We start from the raw sequence: 18,790 nt of genomic DNA, 5'->3' as shown, positions 1-18,790 counted from the left end.
AGTGACGTCATTATATGACGTCTGAATTATTTCATCATATACCAATTCAAAAACGAATGTATTCAAGCCGAAGTAGCTGAGTTGGTAAAGCGTTATGTTCCAGGTTCTAGGTCCGAGAGGTTCCAGGTTTGAACCTTGGCTTTAGCATTAATACAAAAGAAGAAAAAAAACTAAAAAAGGTAAAAACTACAGAAAAAACTAAAAAGAAAATACTAAAAACTAAAAAAGCTAAAAAAATAAAAAACATAAAAAAAATTAAAAAAATAAAAACTAAAAAAGAAAAAAACTAAAAAAAGGTAAAAACTTCAAAAAAACTAAAAAGAAAAAAAACTAAAAACTAACAATAAAAAAACAAAAAAAAACTAAAAACTGAAAAAGAAAAAAAACTAAAAGAGGAGAAAAATTAAAAGATAAAGAAGAAAAAGAAAACTAAAAACCGGGACACAGGGAATATAAATGTCGACCGGGACACTCAAAGAGAAATTACAGACTGGGACACTGGGACACAAATAACGACCGGGACGCTTAAAGAGAAATTACAGACTGGGACACAACTAATGACCGGGATACTGGGGATATAAATGACGACCGGGACACAGGGAGACAACTGCAAGGGGGATTCCGGGGGCACAGGGGGATATATAAATGACGACGGGGACACAGGGAATGTTCGATCAGCAATCACTATCAAAAAAGCTCAAGGGCAATCATTAGAATAATCAGGTATAGATCTGAATACGGATTGTTTTTCCCATGGACAATTTTATGTCGCATGTTCAAGAGTCGGTAAACCTGACAATCTATTTATATGCAGAGACAATGGGACATCGAAGAATGTTGTATATTCGTAAGTTTTACGTAATTAAAAACATATATATATATATATATATATATATATATATATATATATATATATATATATATATATATATATATATATATATTTCTATATTCACAGGTGGGACACAGGGACACAACTACAAGGGCGCGTAACTAATATGGTGCGTAACGACTTACGTGCGCGGGGGGGCGCGAAACACCCCCACCAACTAGGTGTTGGGGTGGCCCGAAGCGCCACCCCAGCAGCTAGTATGTGACAAAAAATGCATACTAGAATTTAGTCTCTTTGATAATACGATATCTTTGAATAAGGATACTACCTAGCCTGGTTAAAATTGACTATTACATGGAATGTAACATTGAAATATGAAACATTACCAATAAACATTAAAATTGACTAATGTTCTTGTTCATATGCACAGAGGCAACATCAAAATGATCAAGAAATCATAAAAAAATGACAACGGAAATGAATACTCAAGATAAATATCTTAAAAGACAACAGGAATCAATACCTAAAATCAAAACTGAAATAACACAAAAGCAATTTTTTAATGATACAGAAACTCATTTAAATTATTCAAAGAAAATAGTGGGATAATTTTGTACTGTGAAAAATTAGGGCGATACTAAATATTTGAGGTAACTGTACGACCAAGTTAAAAAGTCTATGAATAAACATTGCAAACAAAGTTATGGATGTTAATTAATTACTGTCTTTTAAATAAACAAAAGTTATATACCAAAAGAGAAGAAGAGCGCATCCGACGACAGACACAGGAAAACCATTACGCATACTCTCAGAAAACAACCAAGTAAAAAAAAACAACTGAAAATATAACTAATCTGTTTCAAAAGTATACCTACCGAGCAATTCCACACGTAAACCAGATTTAAACTGGTTGAAATTAACATTATCCTTAATATCTTTACTAAGTTATTTCCAAGGCTTGGAAGCTCTATAAACAAGAAAAAAAAGAAGACCTACTTAAAGCAAGTCGAGGAACCTCAATATTTCCTCGCGTCCGAGTATCATGTTGGTGAACATATGACCTCTCACAAAATATGCCTGCAAAACAATCTGGAATGCCCTCATTACGATACTTACATAAAAAATCAAAGTATAAAAATCACCCAATCCGACTGCAGGCACTATATTTATTTCACTATATACCGACCTCATGGATGCCACCTTTAAGACACCAGTTTTTCCTTTTTAGCTGAATTTTATGACACCTCCCATAAATTACAACTCAAGGTTTTAGCTAAAATCATAATGAACCCTGAGGATGTGTACCTATACAGTAAATATGGATGCTAAAAACAGTAGAAACATAATTAGATCTTCAAGAATATTAGATCTTTACTTCCAGCTCAAGCGCAAATGGAGAAAAAAGGCGCAACAAATATAAAACTTGGCGATGCTATTGCTGATAAAATTATCAGTAATCAGCATCTTGCCTATTTTATAGGTACGATTTACCAGTTCCTATTACTGGTCGGTGTAGACAAAAAAAAATCGATTCAGGCAACACAGGTTGACGATTTCCCTGGGATGGTGCGGGATTGAACCTGAGCACCGACCAATTCATCGTGCAAGTTCATCCACACACCACTACCAGGGTAAATGATATCATTATTTTAAGAGGTTGTGGTAATTCAAAGAATATTGCTTTGTTTATGAATTAGTTCTTTTTTTCTTGTAGGTTTAAAGCTTTACATGGCTGCAAGTAGGGCGATTTTGTGTTTGTCCGTATATGTGTGTTTGTTTGTCCGAATATGACGTCTGAAAAATAAAGAAGAAAAATAAAACTAAAAATAGAAAAAAAAGGAATAAAAATAAGTTGTTTGTCCATGTTTTGTGTTTATCTGCAAATGTGTGTTAGTTTGTCCGAACATGACGTCTGAAAAATAAAGAAGAAAAAGAAATATAAAAATAAGTTGTTTGTCCATGTTTTGTGTTTTTTTCCGAATATGTGTGTTTGTTTGTCCGAATATGACATATGCAGTTCCCCTTTCAGGGAGTGAGAAGTTTGTTATTCGAATATTTTCTAGGCGCCACTATGCTGCCACGCAGGCAGAATTACCCTTTCAGGGAGTGAGACGTTTATTATTCAAATCTTTTCCAAGCACCACAAGGCTCCCATAAAAACAGAATTCCCTTTTCAGGGATAGAGAAGTTTGTTATTCGAATATTTTCCAGGCGCCACTATGCTACCACAAAGGCAGAGTTCCCCTTTAAGGGATAAATATTTTTGTTAGTCGAATCTAATACAGCCACAACTATGCTGCCACAAAGGCAGAGTTCCCCTTTCAGGGAGTGAAACGTATGTTATTCAAATACTTTCCAGGCACAACTATGCTGCCACAAAGGCAGAATTCCCTTTTCAGGGATAGAGACGTTTGTTATTCGAATATTTTCCAAGCACCACTATGCTGCCACAAAGACAGAGTTCCCCTTTAAGGGATAAATATTTTTGTTAGTCGAATCTAATACAGCCACCACTATGCTGCCACATAGGCAGAGTTCCCCTTTCAAGGAAAGAGACGTTTGTTATTCGAATCTTTTCCAAGCACCACTATGCTGCCACAAAGGCAGAGTTCCCCTTTCAGGGAGTGAGACATTTGAAATTAAAATATTTTCCAAGCACCACAATACTGTCACAAATACTGAATTTCCCTTTCAGGGATAGATATGTTAGTTATTCGAATCTTTTGAAGGCACCACTATACTGCCACACATTCAGAGTTTCCCTTTTAGGGAGTGAGACGTTTGTTATTCAAATCTTTTCCCGGCACCACTATGTTGCCACAAAGAGAGAATTGCCCTTTCAGGGATAGAGATGTTTGTTATTCGAATCTTTTCCAGGCGCCACTATGCTGCCACACAGGCAGAGTTCTCTTTCAGGGAGTGAGACGTTTGTTATTCAAATCCTTTCCAGGTACCACTATGCTGCCAAAAAGAAAGAATTCCCCTTTCAGGGATAGAGACGTTTGTTCTTTTCAAGGCGCCATTCTGCTCCTGCAAAGGCAGAATTCCCCTTTCAGGGATGGATGTTTGTTATTCGAATCTTTTTCAAGTGCCACTATACCACCAAAAAGGCAGATTTCCTTTTTCAGGGAGTGAGACGTTTTTTATTCAAATCTTTTCCAGGCACCACTATGCTGCCACAAAGAAAGAATTCCCCTTTCAGGGATAGAGACGTTTGTTCTTTTCAAGGCGCCATTATGCTGCTACAAAGGCAGAATTCCCCTTTCAGGGATAGATGTTTGTTATTCTAATCTTTTTCAGGTGCCACTATGCCACCACAAAGGCAGAATCCCCCTTTCAGGGATAGAGACGTTTGTTATTCAAATCTTTTTCAGGTGCCACAATGCTGCCACACAGGCAGAGTTCCTCTTTCAGGGAGTGAGACGTTTGTTATTCGAATCTTTTCAAGACACCACTATGCTGAATTCCCCTTTCAGGGATAAATATTTTTGTTAGTCGAATCTATTCAAGCCACCACTATGCCACCACACAGGCAGAGTTCCCCTTTCAGGGAAAGAGACGTTTGTTATTCAAATCTTTTCCAGGCACCACTATGCTGCCACAAAGACAGATTTTCCCTTTCAGGGATAGAGACGTTTGTTATTCGAATCTTTTCCAAGCACCACAATGCTGCCACACAGGCAGAGTCCCCCTTTCAGGGAGTGAAACGTATGTTATTCAAATACTTTCCAGGCACAACTATGCTGCCACAAAGAAGGAAATCCCCTTTCAGGGATATAGGCGTTTTTTATTCGAATCTTTTCAAGGCGCCACTATGCTCCCACAGAGGCAGAATTCCCCTTTCAGCGATAGATATTTTTGTTGGTCGAACCTTTTCCAGGCGCCATTATGCCACCACAAAGGCAGATTTTCCCTTTCAGGGATAGAGACGTTTTTTATTCGAATCTATTCCAACCGCCACTATGCTGTCACACAGGCAGAGTTCCCCTTCCAGGGAGTGAGACGTTTGTTATTCAAATCTTTTCCAGGCACCACTATGCTGCCACAAACACAGAATTCCCCTTTGAGGGATAAAGACGTTTGTTATTCGAATCTTTTCAAGGCGTCACTATGCTGCCACAACGGCAGAATTCCCCTATCAGGGATAGCTATGTTTGTTATTCGAATCTTTTGCAGGCGCCACTATGCCACCACAAAGGCAGAGTTCCCCTTTCAGGGGGTTTGAAGTTTGTTATTTAAATCTTTTCCAGGCGCCACTATGCTGCCACAAAGACAGAATTCCCCTTTCAGGGATAGAGACGTTTGTTATTCAAATCTTTTTCAGGCGCCACTTGGCTGCCACAAAGGCAGAATTTCCCTGTCAGGGATAGATATGTTTGTTAGTCGAATCTTTTCCAGGCGCCACTATGCTGCCACAGAGGCAGAATTCTTCTTTCAGGGATAAATATTTTTCTTGGTCGAATCTTTTCCAGGCGCAACTATGCCACCACAAAGGCAGTGCTCCCCTTTCAGGGATCGACACGTTTGTTATTTGAATCTATTCCAGCTGCCACTATGCTGTCACACAGGCAGAGTTTCCCTTTCAGGGAGCGAGACCTTTCAGGGATAGAGACGTTTGTTATTCAAATCTATTCCAGCCGCCACTATGCTGTCACAAAGGCAGAGTTCCCCTTTCAGGGATAGAGAAGTTTGTTATTCAAATCGTTTGTTATTTGTCCCTTTCAGGGACGTTTGTTATTCGAATCTTTTCCAGGCACCACTATGCTGCCACAGAGGCAGAATTCTTCTTTCAGGGATAGATATTTTTGTTGGTCGAATCTTTTCCAGGCGCAACTATGCCGCCACAAAGGCGTTGGAGACGTTTGTTATTCGCATCTATTCCAGCCGCCACTATGCAGTCACACAGGAAGAGTTCCCCTTTCATGGAATGAAACGTTTGTTATTCAAATCTTTTCCAGGAACAACTATGCTGCCACAAAGACGGAATTCCTCTTTCAGGGATAGAAACGTTTGTCATTCGAATCTCTTCAAGGCGCCACTATGCTACCACAGTGGCAGAATTCCCCTTTCAGGGATAAATATTTTTGTTAGTCAAATCTATTCCAGCCACCACTATGCTGCCACACAGGCAGAGTTCCCCTTTCAGGGAAAGAGATGTTTGTTATTCAAATCTTTTCCAAACACCACTAGGGTGCCACAAAGACAGAATTCCCTTTTTATGGATAGAGACGTTTGTTATTCGAATCTTTTCCAGGCACCACTATGCCGCCACAAAGGCAGAGTTCCCACTTCAGGGAGTGAGACGTTTGTAATTCAAATCATTTCCAAGCACCACAATTCTGTCAGAAATATTGAATTTCCCTTTCAGGGATAGATATGTTTGTTATTCGAATCTTTCCCAGGTACCACTATGCCGCTACAAAGGCAGAGTTCCCCTCTCAGGTAATGAGACGTTTGTTATTCAAATCTTTTCCAGCCACCACTATGCTGCCACACAGGCAGAGTTCCCCGTTCAGGGAGTGAGATGTTTGCTATTAAAATATTTTCAGGCACCACTATGCAGCCACAAAGACAGAATTCCCCTTTCAGAGATAGAGACATTTGTTATTCGATGCTGCCACACAGGCAGAGTTCCCTCTTCAAGGAGTGAAATGTTTATTATTCAAATCTTTTCCAGGCACCACTATGCTGCCACAAAGACAGAGTTCCCCATTCAGGGATAGAGACGTTTGCTATTCGAATTTTTTCAAGGCACCACTGTGCTGCCGAAAAGGCAGATATCCCCTCTCAGGGATAGATCTGTTTGTTAGTCGAATCTTTTCCAGGTGCGAATATGCTCCCACACAGGCAGAGTTCCTCTTTCAGGGAGTGAGACGGTTGTTATTCAAATATTTTCGAGGCACCACTATGCCACCATAAAGGCAGAGTTCTTCTTTCAGGGATATATACTTTTGTTAATCGAGTCTATTCCAGCCGCCACTATGCTGCCACAGAGGTAGAATTCCCCTTTCAGGGATAAATTTTTTCAGGGATAAAACGACAAAACCATAGCGTTGGTCTCGCAACACAATTAAAAAGTGGAACTGAACCCTTGTGCAACTGAATCCTACGCTGCTTAACTTTATTTAACTGAACCCCTGTGTAACTGAACCCATGTAATCAGTTATTTGATATTCAACAAATACGAGGCAATATCAAGGGGTAAAACACAAGCTAGATTTTTTGCAAGTTCAACCTTTTTAAAATTGTTTGTTTTGTAAAGTCAATTCAATCGAACATATCACTAAAAGGTTTTACGACTTAAAGAAGAAAAAAGCTTTTAAAATTAGTGTAAAGCTGTAATGCCTTCAGATGTTTTCCAAATATCTCCGAATTTCGTGAATAGGTGCTACTGATTTTAGGATGCTGTTAATTAATCAGTAGCAACCCAGGTCCAATCGTATTTGACGAAATAGGACAATTTGTTGCCTGATGATGAGAATTTTGTTCATTTTTCTATATAAAAACTTATCCTCGACCGCAACTAGTAGAACAACTATGACTGTGTCTAATATGTATGCATTAATCTTTCAATCAAAAGCAATTATTAGTTTTTTTAATTAAACAGGCGCAACCTTTACTTTGTATTATATCCTAATAACAATAGCAAGTAAATTTGTAAAGAGAACATTATTATGCTCAGACAAAGCTCTGGTAACTCTTATAAAACATAGCTCCTAACATAATAAATTTCATATCAGACGTGGTTGCAGCATTACCCAACAAGCAACTATTTGGAAAGCAAATCAAATCGTAATAAGTATACACCTTTGGAATCTTTTGCATACACATAAAAGATAAAAATAAATAAAAAATAAACTTTCGGAATATTTTGCATACATCATGACAGTAACGTCAGAGTGACGTCATCTTAATTATGAAACCATAGTTATGTATTTAGCTACGTCCTTTTAGGCGTAACCTTTATTTTGTATTATATCCTAGTAACAAAAGCAAGTATCTTTGTAAAGACAACATTATTCTGCTCTACAAAAAGCCATGGTAACTCCTCTAAAACATGGTTCCTAACATAATAAATTTGATGTAAGGCATGGTTGCAACATTACCCCACGAGTAATTATTTTGAAAGCAAATCAGATTGAAATAATTATACACTTTTGAATTCTTTTCCATAAATATAAAAGATGAAAATAAATCAAAATACACTTTTGGAATCTTTTATATACATCATGGTAGAACCTTGATGTATAGTAAGGTTTGAACCTTGGCTTTAGCATTAATACAAAAGAAGAAAAAAACTAAAAAAGGTAAAAACTACAAAAAAAAACTAAAAAGAAAATATATATATATATATATATATATATATATATATATATATATATATATATATATATATATATATATATATATATATATATATATATATATATATATATATATATATATATATATATATATATATATATATATATATCTTCTATATATATAAAAATAAGTTGTCTGTCTGTGTAACGATGACTCTGGTCAAACATTTTCAGATCAATTGCTGGCAATTGGAAACGGAAAGCTCCCAGTAGTGGGAAAGCCAAGAATGTTGTATATTCGCAAATTTTACGTAGTTTGAAACACATATATAAATCTATCTATATTCACAGATGGGACACAGGGACACAACTACAATGGCGCGTAACTAATATGGCGCGTAACGACTTACGCGCGCGGGAGGGCTTGGGGGGGCGCGAAGCGCCCCACAATACATCACGGTAGTAACGTACGAGTGACGTCATCATAATTATAAAACCATAGCCACGTCCTTCAGTTAGCAACCTATCAAGTATCCAAAGCAACTCAATTTTTATATAAACGTCATGGCTGGGCAAGGATCTTGACGTCATTCTGTTAATAAAGAGGCATGAATCAGACAATGAAAATCATTTCAAAATGTTCAGCAAAACTAAAAGTGTGCCTATCATAATAGGCACTTCTGTTGCATTTGCATTTGTAGGAGCATCCATTTGGATATTTAAACAATTAAGTCCTGCAGATAAAGATTTGAGTACAAGTCACAAACTTGTTAACGATGATTTAGCGATTAAGAATACCGAAGTGGAAGAAAAAGAGCCCTCTAGGCATATCCGAAATCGATTGGATAATCTCGTCAGGCGAAAATTTTTCTACTGCAATTCTGCCGAAATCTACGGAGGTATAGCAGGCGTATTGGACTATGGCCCGATCGGTTGCGAAATAAAAGAAAACATAATTTCTTTGTTTCGCAAACACTTCATTCAAAAAGAAAAAATGGTCCAGGTGGAATGCGCTGCTCTAACACCAGAAAAAGTTTTGGTGGAGTCGGGTCACGTCGAAAAATTTTGTGACCTAATGGTCAAAGATAAAACTCAATACAAGAAAGTTGAGACAACGAAGGATCAAGGAGAATATAAAAAATTTAATCTCCTGTTTTCGACTTATGTTGGACCCGATCCAACATGCCAAACTAAGGCATATCTCCGGCCAGAGACAGCGCAAGGCATTTTCCTCAATTTTGCGCGCCTGTACGACTACGTACACAGGCAACTGCCTTTTGCCGCTGTTCAAATTGGACCTGCCTACAGAAATGAGATCTCTCCAAGAAATGGGCTTCTGCGAGCCAGGGAATTTCTCTTGGCTGAAATTCAACACTTTTATGACCCACAGGAGGGATGTCATAAATGTTTTTCCACAGTCGCAGGATTAAGCATTCCCTTGCTTCCAGCTCAGGCGCAAATGGAGAAAAAAGATGCAAAAAATATAAAACTTGGTGACGCTGTTGCTGATCATATTATCAGTAATCAGCATCTTGCCTATTTTATAGGCAAGATATACCAGTTTTTACTAATGGTCGGTGTAGACCAAAAAAAAATTCGATTTAGGCAACACCTGCCGAATGAAATGGCCTTCTATGCCCAAGATTGCTGGGATGCCGAATGCCATACCTCATATGGATGGATTGAATGCGTTGGTTGTGCTGATAGGTCAACCTATGATCTGACACGGCATTCGGAGGCAACTGGTGCTGATATGAGAGCTGATAGAAAGCTTTCTGAAGCTAAAATAAAGGAAATAACCCTTGCTCCTGTTTCATCTGCAATCATCCAAAAATATGGAAAAGAAGCAGCAAAAGCTCTGATCAAAGAGCTAAAAAAACATGAAAAAATCATAGCTGAAAAAATTGAAAAAGAAGATCAAGTTGAGTTGCCAGTAAATGGCACCAACTTCACCATCACTTCAAAGATGGTAAAAGTAAAAAAATGCACAAAACGAGTGGAAGAAGAAAAATTTGTGCCAGCTGTCATTGAGCCCTCCTTTGGGGTTGGGCGCATAATGTACGTTTTGTTGGAGCATAATTTTAAAATAAGAGAAGGAAGTTCCGATCGAACTTTCTTCTCATTTCCACCGATGGTTGCTCCATACAAGTGTTGTGTTCTTCCAATACGTAAAGATCCCGAAATCATGAATATGGTTGGTCGAATATGTGAAGATTTGGAGGCAGAAAATATAACGTTTACGACAGATGCTTCAGCTGCGTCAATTGGAAGACGCTATGCCCGTCAAGATGAACTTGGTGTACCGTTCATCTTGACAGTGGACGATATAACCCTAAGAAAACCTCATTCGGTGACTCTTAGGGACCGGGACTCTATGCTGCAGTATAGAGTTCCGGTCAGCAATGTCGTAAATATATTAAACGATTTGACTTCTGGAAAAGTTAAATGGGCTACTGCAAGATCCAAATATTCAAAAAACAAATTTTGGGAAATTTTAAGGGGCTGGTGGCCCTTTTGAATTTTAGCTTTTTACGTAAAATCAATTATCGTTTAGCATTTGACATGTGAGCATTGATATAATTTTGAATCAAGATTTAACTTTGGAATAAATTACATTTGGAATACAGTGACAGTCAGTGATTATTGAAGTTTCGCAATAAGTGAAATATATACGCAATAATGAAGGCTTGAAAATTACGGAACGACTTTTTCTGTTTGCGAATGATTGTGAAATTACACAGGCCGAGAAAATTGCTGGCAACGCTCTGAAAACCACTTTTGCAGAAAGCAATCAAAGAGGACCGTGAGGTGAAATTCAGGGGCCCTCGTTTATCTGTGGAAGGTGAATTGTTCAAGTACGAACATAAATCAGGAAAAGTTAGTAAAAAATGGAAGAAATAAAACAAAACTATTAGCACGATCTTAAGTGCAAGAATACGAACCAAAGTTAAACCAAGTATCTGTACTTGACATTACTGAGGGGTCTAGCAAAGAACCCGGAGGCAAGTCTTCTCTTCTTTACTCAATAGCGGTAAAAAATCCAACTGAGACATCATCTATGCCAGGAGTAAGAAAAAACATAATTGACTTCGTATTTGATGCAACTCAAGATAAGACTATCACCGAGGTCAGATGAATTAGATCTTATTTTCAGGTACTCTTAGACAACAAGCCTGTAGCTAAAAAGATCCTTGAAGGCAACCGACCAAGAAGCAGCTGTATGTATTAAGTTAAAAATACATGTTGGAATAATCAAGCACATCTGAAGTATAAAGAAATAGAGGGAGATGTGGACACTATACAGAGTAGTATAAGCAACTCTTTCAGTGATGATGGAAAGGAAGTTTTTAAACATAAAAAGAGACACAAAGACCAGGGTCTCTAATAAATATTAGAACTTTGATCCATGAAAGAAAAAGCCTGAAATAAAATTTAGTTTCAGCAGGGTTCCAGAACGATGCAGCAATAAAGCTGCGGGCATATAGAGATAAGGACAAATTCGTAAAGAAAAGTGCGAGATCTGACAAAAGGACCTTCCTGGAGAGCAAGGCACTGAAAGGAGAGACGGCATGAAAAAAAAGAGATTCCAAGACAGTCTAAAGGATCACTATAGAGGTGATCGGCAAGCGGTAAAAAATAATGGTCCTGTTAAAGACAAAAATGGAACAATAGCTACAGAAGAGAGGGAGATGGAAGAAGTTTGGGCCAACCACTGCGAAAGTTTTTTAAACCATCCAGAAGCGATAAATCCCCCAATATACCGGTCACTCCTTTGCTTATTCTTGAAATCAACACCGATACTCATAAAGAAACTCATATAGTTTCTGTATCAAACAAGCTGAAGAACGGAAGAGTTCGCATCGGACAAGCTAGTGGCTCGTTTACCAGGCTTCAGTGCCAATACTCCCAAAAAAATTCACATAGTTTCTGTGTCAAACAACCTTAAGAACGGAAGAACCAGGCTTAAACATGCGATGTCTTCGACATATAAAGGAGGAGGACAATGCTATTGAAATAGAAAAAATGTTGGCAAGATGTACGAAGGGCTGGAAAATCTTTCCAAAGTGTGTGATTTACGATCTTTAAGAAGTTCCAACTCCCTCAGAATTAGCTGGAGTGTATTTTGTGTAAAAAATTCAAGAAGTGTGTATGTAGTTGATAAGACCCTGGGTGAGTTAAACAAAGTGGCTGTACTTGGTATCCCTGAGGGATCTAGCAAAGGACCTGGAGGCAAGTCTGATCTTCTATGCTCAGTAGTGGTAAAAAAAAATCCAACTAAGACATTATCTATGACAGCGCCAATCAAAACATATTTGACTCCGTATGTGGTGCACCTTAGGATAAGAATACGACCGAGGTCAGATGAAATGGATCTGATTTTAAGGTATTCTTAAACAACAACCCCATAGCTGAAAAGATTATTCAAGGCATCCGATCAAGAAACAGATGTAAATATTAAGTCAAAACAAGATGTTTCAAGTCATCCGATCAAAAAGATGTTATAATAATTAAGCACATCAGAATTATAGAAATGAGAGGGCGATGTGGACACTATACAGAGTAGCATAAGCAACACTTTTAATGATGATGCAAAGGAAGTAATTGGAACTAAAAAGAGACACAAAGACTGATGGATCTGTGATAAAGCTTGGAACTTTGATCCATTTAATGATGATGCAAAGGAAGTAACTGGAACTAAAAGAGACACAAAGACTGATGGATCTGTGATAAAGCTTGGAACTTTGATCCATTTAATGACGATGCAAAGGAAGTAATTGGAACTAAAAGAGACACAAAGACTGATGGATCTGTGATAAAGCTTGGAACTTTGATCCATTTAATGATGATGCAAAGGAAGTAATTGGAACTAAAAGAGACACAAAGACTGATGGATCTGTGATAAAGCTTGGAACGTTCATCCATTTAATGATGATGCAAAGGAAGTAATTGGAACTAAAAGAGACACAAAGACTGATGGATCAGTGATAAAGCTTGGAACTTTGATCCATTTAATGATGATGCAAAGGAAGTAATTGGAACTAAAAGAGACACAAAGACTGATGGATCTGTGATAAAGCTTGGAACTTTCATCCATTTAATGATGATGCAAAGGAAGTAATTGGAACTAAAAGAGACACAAAGACTGATGGATCTGTGATAAAGCTTGGAGCTTTGATCCATTTAATGATGATGCAAAGGAAGTAATTGGAACTAAAAGAGACACAAAGACTGATGGATCTGTGATAAAGCTTGGAACTTTTATCCATTTAATGATGATGCAAAGGAAGTAATTGGAACTAAAAAGAGACACAAAGACTGATGGATCTGTGATAAAGCTTGGAACTTTGATACATGAAAGAAAAACTCTGGAACAACATGTAGTTTCAGCAGGGTTCCAGAAAGAATTAGTAATAAAGCTGCAGGCATATAGAGATAAAAAGAAGTTCGTAAAGAAAAGTGCGAGATCTGACAAAAGGACTTTTCTGGAGAGCAAAGTAGTGAATGAAGAAACGGCATAAAAAAAGGAGATTCCAAGACGGTCTAAAGGGTCACTATCGAGATGATCGGCAAGCGGTAAAAAACTGATTGACCTGTTAAAGACAAAAATAGAAAATAGTTACAGAAGAGATAGAAAGAAAAAGTCTTGGCCAACCACTGCGTAAGTTTTTTAAACCGTCCGGAACCAATAAATCCCCCAATATACCGCACACTCCTTTGTTTATTCTTGAAGTTAAAGCTTTTCCTCTTAAAGAAACTCAAACAGTTTCTGTGACAAAGAAGCTGACGAATGGAAGAGCTCAGGGAAACAACAGAATATCTGATGAAGTGCTAAAGATGTCTGTTAGATCCTGTGTTAAAGCCTAGATTATACTATTTAGCACAAAGTGGGTTGCCAAGGCTGTCCCGAAAGAGTGGATGCGAAGTACTTTTATAAAATCATTCGAAAAACTTGAGATCATACTGCACAACAACTGGAGAGGAATCAGTTTGTTCTCTATTCTGGGAAAGCTTCTTACCCTCACATCTCTGCACCGGATCCAGCCAATGATTGATAAGCATTAAGAGACAAACAACACGGTTTCTGCCCAAGCCGCTGCTGAGTGGATCTCATTTTTGTACTACAAATGATGTTTGAAGAGACAAACGAATGGAGACCAAAACCATATCTGATTTTTATAGACTTCAAGAGAGCATTCGGTTCTGTCAATTGAGATACACTCTGAAAAATCCTCAAGGACTATTTCGTCCCTGACAAACTCTTAAAGCTATTTTTGGCTCTATACGAGAGTACAGATATTTAGGTAAATCAAGATATTGCAGGATAATCTCCAGAATTAAACAAGGATGTGTCCTGTCCCATTTTCTCTTCATACTAGGGATAGACTACATCCTGCATCGATGCATAAATTACGGAATCCCAATCAAAAAAGAAAAGAGAATTGCAGATATAGAATTCACATACAACATCAGTCTATTCAAATCCGAGAAGCGGAAACTCACACAGTGATTAGATGTTGTGGGAGAAAAAGCACTGCGGTTTGGTCTGAAGATAAATGACTCAAAAACTAAAAGTGTATCTGTCACGGGATCTCCCCTCGGATATAGAATAGGTTTTTAAGTTTAAATATCTAGATAGCACAGTAAAGAAAACAGGGGTAATATACAAAGAGATCCATAGTCGGATCAGACAAGCTGGTGGCTCGTTTACCAGGCTTAAACATATTTGGCACTACAGAAGTTCTCAAACCAGCTAAAACTTCGAGTCTTCAATCAGTAGCAGGAGAAGAGACTTTAATTCTTAGAGAGCAATTGCAAAGAATCCTCAACATAAAATATTAATAACTAATTATTAATACTAATATTAACACTAATTAATACATACGAATATCAATCTAAGTGAAAATTAAATAAGGTTGCAACTAAACCTATACTCTGGACAAATAATATATGCACTGAAATGTTTTGATAAGGTGGTGATTCCAGCGAGGCGTATATGTTACAAAGAGTGAGGAATACAAATGGTCTAGTAGCCCTTTTCTAGTGCTGGCCTGTGCTGCAGCGAAGTTGATGTTGCGGCTCTGGAACGATTGCGAGACGTCAAGGACTAGGGTTGTGAATGTGATTGGGATTTATTCTATATTCTAAAGAAGCATCTAGTGGCAGTTAAGCTGGTTGCAGCCAAAAAGATTGTAAGTGCCGCAATTTACTTTGGGAGGTCTCATCCTCTTTCTGGGAAGCAGAACCATGAGGGAATTGATATCATCCCAGAGTCTGAGTGGGTTTCCCATTTCAAAATTCAGATTGTAAAACCCAAAATCAGTGTAGAAGATTCGATACTGAGATAGCTTCGCTGCTTAATTCTATTCAGAAACCAAATTCCATTGTGACAACACATTCTTAGAAAGAAGAAATTATTGACTGGAACTGAAAGCATTTGAGCTGAGTGCTTTATCACCACATGTTACCTCTTCTCCTTGCATTACTTTTCAAATGGTTTTCAACATTGGTGTGGTTCTGGACAATTTGTGCAAGCGAATGGTTGGCCCAATTCTGAAAAAGAGTAAATAAAAATTATCATGTTCATCATATGTGTGTCAAGCATTTTGCAAAGATGTTTGATCTTCTGATTATTCACCACTTAAAAGAAAAGTGTACTATGTCACCATTCCAGTTTGGGTTCCGGTCATTTTTAGGTTGCTTCCATACAAAGCACAACCTAACCTAATTTACTATTCAAAATAAGATCAGTTAGCCGGGTACCTAGAACAATCCGTAGGCAATTTCTATGGAAATCATAAAGCAAATCTTCGTCCGTTTTTCGGAGCACCCACACTTCAGAGCCATATTAGCCCACTGTCAACACTGTAGCTTCCTATATTTTATTCTTGTCTCGCAGAACTACCTTTCTATTCCTGGTAGATTTGAATTGTCTTTCCAAAAATGAAAAGACGGAAAGATTTCTGTAACGCCAATTTATGGGCTGGTTCCAATCACACAAGCATATTTAGTTCAGAGAATGGGGCAAGTTACATGCGGTCCATGGGGCATCTTGGTGGGCAATCTATGGAGCATCTTGGTGGGCAATTGTATGGTGCAAAAACCATTCAGTACCTCTTGCTCAAAGATTATTGAGCAGTATTTACAAAAAGCTTAGCAAATGGAGATTTTACCAAATGGAAAATTTGAAAATATCGTCTTACAAAACTTTTTATTTGTCCCATTTTCCAGAAGTAGTATAATGATATTGAAGTTGAAATGCTAGTTTTGGAAATAACTTTAAGGTATTTATGCCATATTTAGTTTTTCCAAAGTTAAAAAGATTCAGAAGCTTCATTTTTAAGCACTATCAGACGATCACACTAATTGAGTCCCTTTGAAGCATTTTAAGGGTTAAATATCGCAAACAATTTCAGAAACCTCCCCAAAATTAACAAATTGAAACAAGAGCCAAGAGTTCATATGGCACTTGTGACGAGGTCGGAAGAGCCAAGAGCTCATATGGCATGAGCTCTAGCAAAATCTTAAGAATCAATAGATTGCTTTAAAGGGAAAATCAGAGGCTTAATGCCGATCGGGATTAAAATAAGAGCTCTGAGTCACGAGATCCTTCTAAATGTCAAAAACCTTTAAGATCCGATCATCCACTCGTAAGTTAAAAATACCTCAAGTTTTCCTCTCCCTTCAGCCCTCCAGATGGTCGAATCAGGGAAAACGACTTTATCAAGTCAATTTGTGCAGCTCCCTGACAACCTACCAATTTTCATCGTCTTAGCACGTCCAGAAGCACCAAACTCGCCAAAGCGAAATAAGAGCTCTGAGACATGAGTTCCTTCTAAATATCAAATTTCATTAAGATCCAGTCACCCGTTCTTAAGTTAAAAATACCTCAATTTTTCTAATTTTTCCAAGTTAATAACCCGTAGTTCTCCCAAAGAGAACGGATCCGTTCCAATTATGTTAATCAAGTATCTATAACTTGTGCTTATTTTTCCCATCAAGTTTCATCCCAATTTCTCCACTCTAAGCGTTTTCCGAGATTTCCGGTTTCCCCCTCCAACTCCCCCCAATGTTGGGATTTGAAGTGAGAGTTCTAAAGCACAAGATCCTTCTAAATATCAAATTTCATAAGATCTGATCACCTTTTGGTAAGTTACAAATACCTCATTTTTTTCTAATTTTTTCGAATCACTCCCCCCCCCCCAAAAAAAGAGCAGATACGGCCCGGTTATGTCAGTCACTTACCTTGGACTTGTGCTTTTGTCTTCCCACTGAGTTTCATCCTGATCTCTCCGCTTTAAGCGTTTTCCAAGATTTCCGGTCACCCTCCCCCAATGGCACTGGATGCAGTCAGGATTTAAAATAAGAGATCTGAATTACGAGGTCCTTCTAAATATGAAATTTCATAAAGATCCGATCATTTCTTCGTAAGTTAAAATCCTCATTTTTTTACGTTTTAGAATTAACCCTTCTCCCCCCCCCCAATTCCCCCAAAGAGAGCGGATCCGTTCCGATTATTTCAATCACGTATCTAGGAGTTGTGCTTATTTTTCCCACCCTGTTCCATTCCGATCCCTCCACTCTAAGCGTTTTCCAAAATTTTAGGTCTACCCCCCAACTCCTCCAATGTCACCAGATCCAGTCGGGATTTAAAATAAGAGCTCTGCGACACGATTTCCTTCCAAACATCAAATTTCATTAAAATCTAATTACTCCTTCGTTGGTTAAAAACCTCTGTTTTTCTAATTTTTCAGAATTAACCCTCCCCCAAAGAGAGCAGATCTGTTCCAGTTATGTCAATCACATATCTAGGACTTGTGATCATTTTTCCCACCAAGTTTCATCCCAATCCCTTCACTCTAAGCGTTTTCAAAGATTTTAGCCCCCCCTCCCCCACCAACTCCCCGCAATGTCACTAGATCGAGTCGGGATTTAAAATAAGAGCTTTGGAACACGATATCCTTCCAAACATCAAACTTCATTACGATCCAATCACTCCTTCGTAAGTTAAAAATACCTTATTTTTCAAATTTTTCAGAATTAACAACCCCCCCCCCAACTACCTCAAAGAGAGCAGATCCGGTTATGTCAGTCATGTATTTAGGACTTGTGATTATTTTTCCCACCAAGTTTCATCCCCACTAATCCACTCTAAGCGTTTTCCAAGTTTTTAGGTCCCCCCCCAAATCCCTGCAATATCACCGGATCTGGTCGACATTTAAAATAAGAGCTCTGAGATACGACATCCTTCCAAACATCAAATTTCATCAAGATCCGATCACCCGTTAGTAAGTTAAAAATACCTCCTTTTTTCCTAATTTTCCGATTAAACCGTCCCCCACTCCCCCCCTCAGATGATAAAATCAGGAAACGACAATTTATAATTTAATCTGGTCTGGTTCCTGATGCGCCTGCCAAATTTCATCGTCCTAGTCTACCTGGAAGTGCCTAAAGTAGCAAAACCGGGACAGACCGACCGACAGAATTTGCAATCGCTATATGTCTACCAGGTGCCATAAAATAGAAATCTGATCTCTGGATAAAATGTTGGAAAGCCACAATTTACGATCTATATTGTTATGTTTTATGCATTCAGCCTAAAGCAAAGTTCCTCGTTCTTAGTCTTTGCTCCGCTGTAATTCCAAAGTTTAAATAA

The 18,790-nt window shown here is 38.0% G+C and overlaps 1 protein-coding gene across 1 annotated transcript; it reads left to right on the top strand.

Annotated features, from left to right (window-relative positions):
* Positions 1–8,611: 8,611 nt before the first annotated feature.
* On the top strand, positions 8,612–14,330 carry LOC136035619 (glycine--tRNA ligase-like). Its single transcript, XM_065717506.1, has one exon. The coding sequence runs from the start codon at positions 8,774–8,776 to the stop codon at positions 10,652–10,654; it is 1,881 nt and encodes a 626-aa protein (XP_065573578.1). The 5' UTR covers positions 8,612–8,773; the 3' UTR covers positions 10,655–14,330.
* The last annotated feature ends 4,460 nt before the right edge of the window (positions 14,331–18,790 follow it).

This window comes from Artemia franciscana, chromosome 14, assembly GCF_032884065.1.
Source record: "Artemia franciscana chromosome 14, ASM3288406v1, whole genome shotgun sequence".
Lineage (NCBI taxonomy): Eukaryota > Metazoa > Arthropoda > Branchiopoda > Anostraca > Artemiidae > Artemia > Artemia franciscana.
This window is presented reverse-complemented; position numbering and strand designations above follow the sequence as displayed.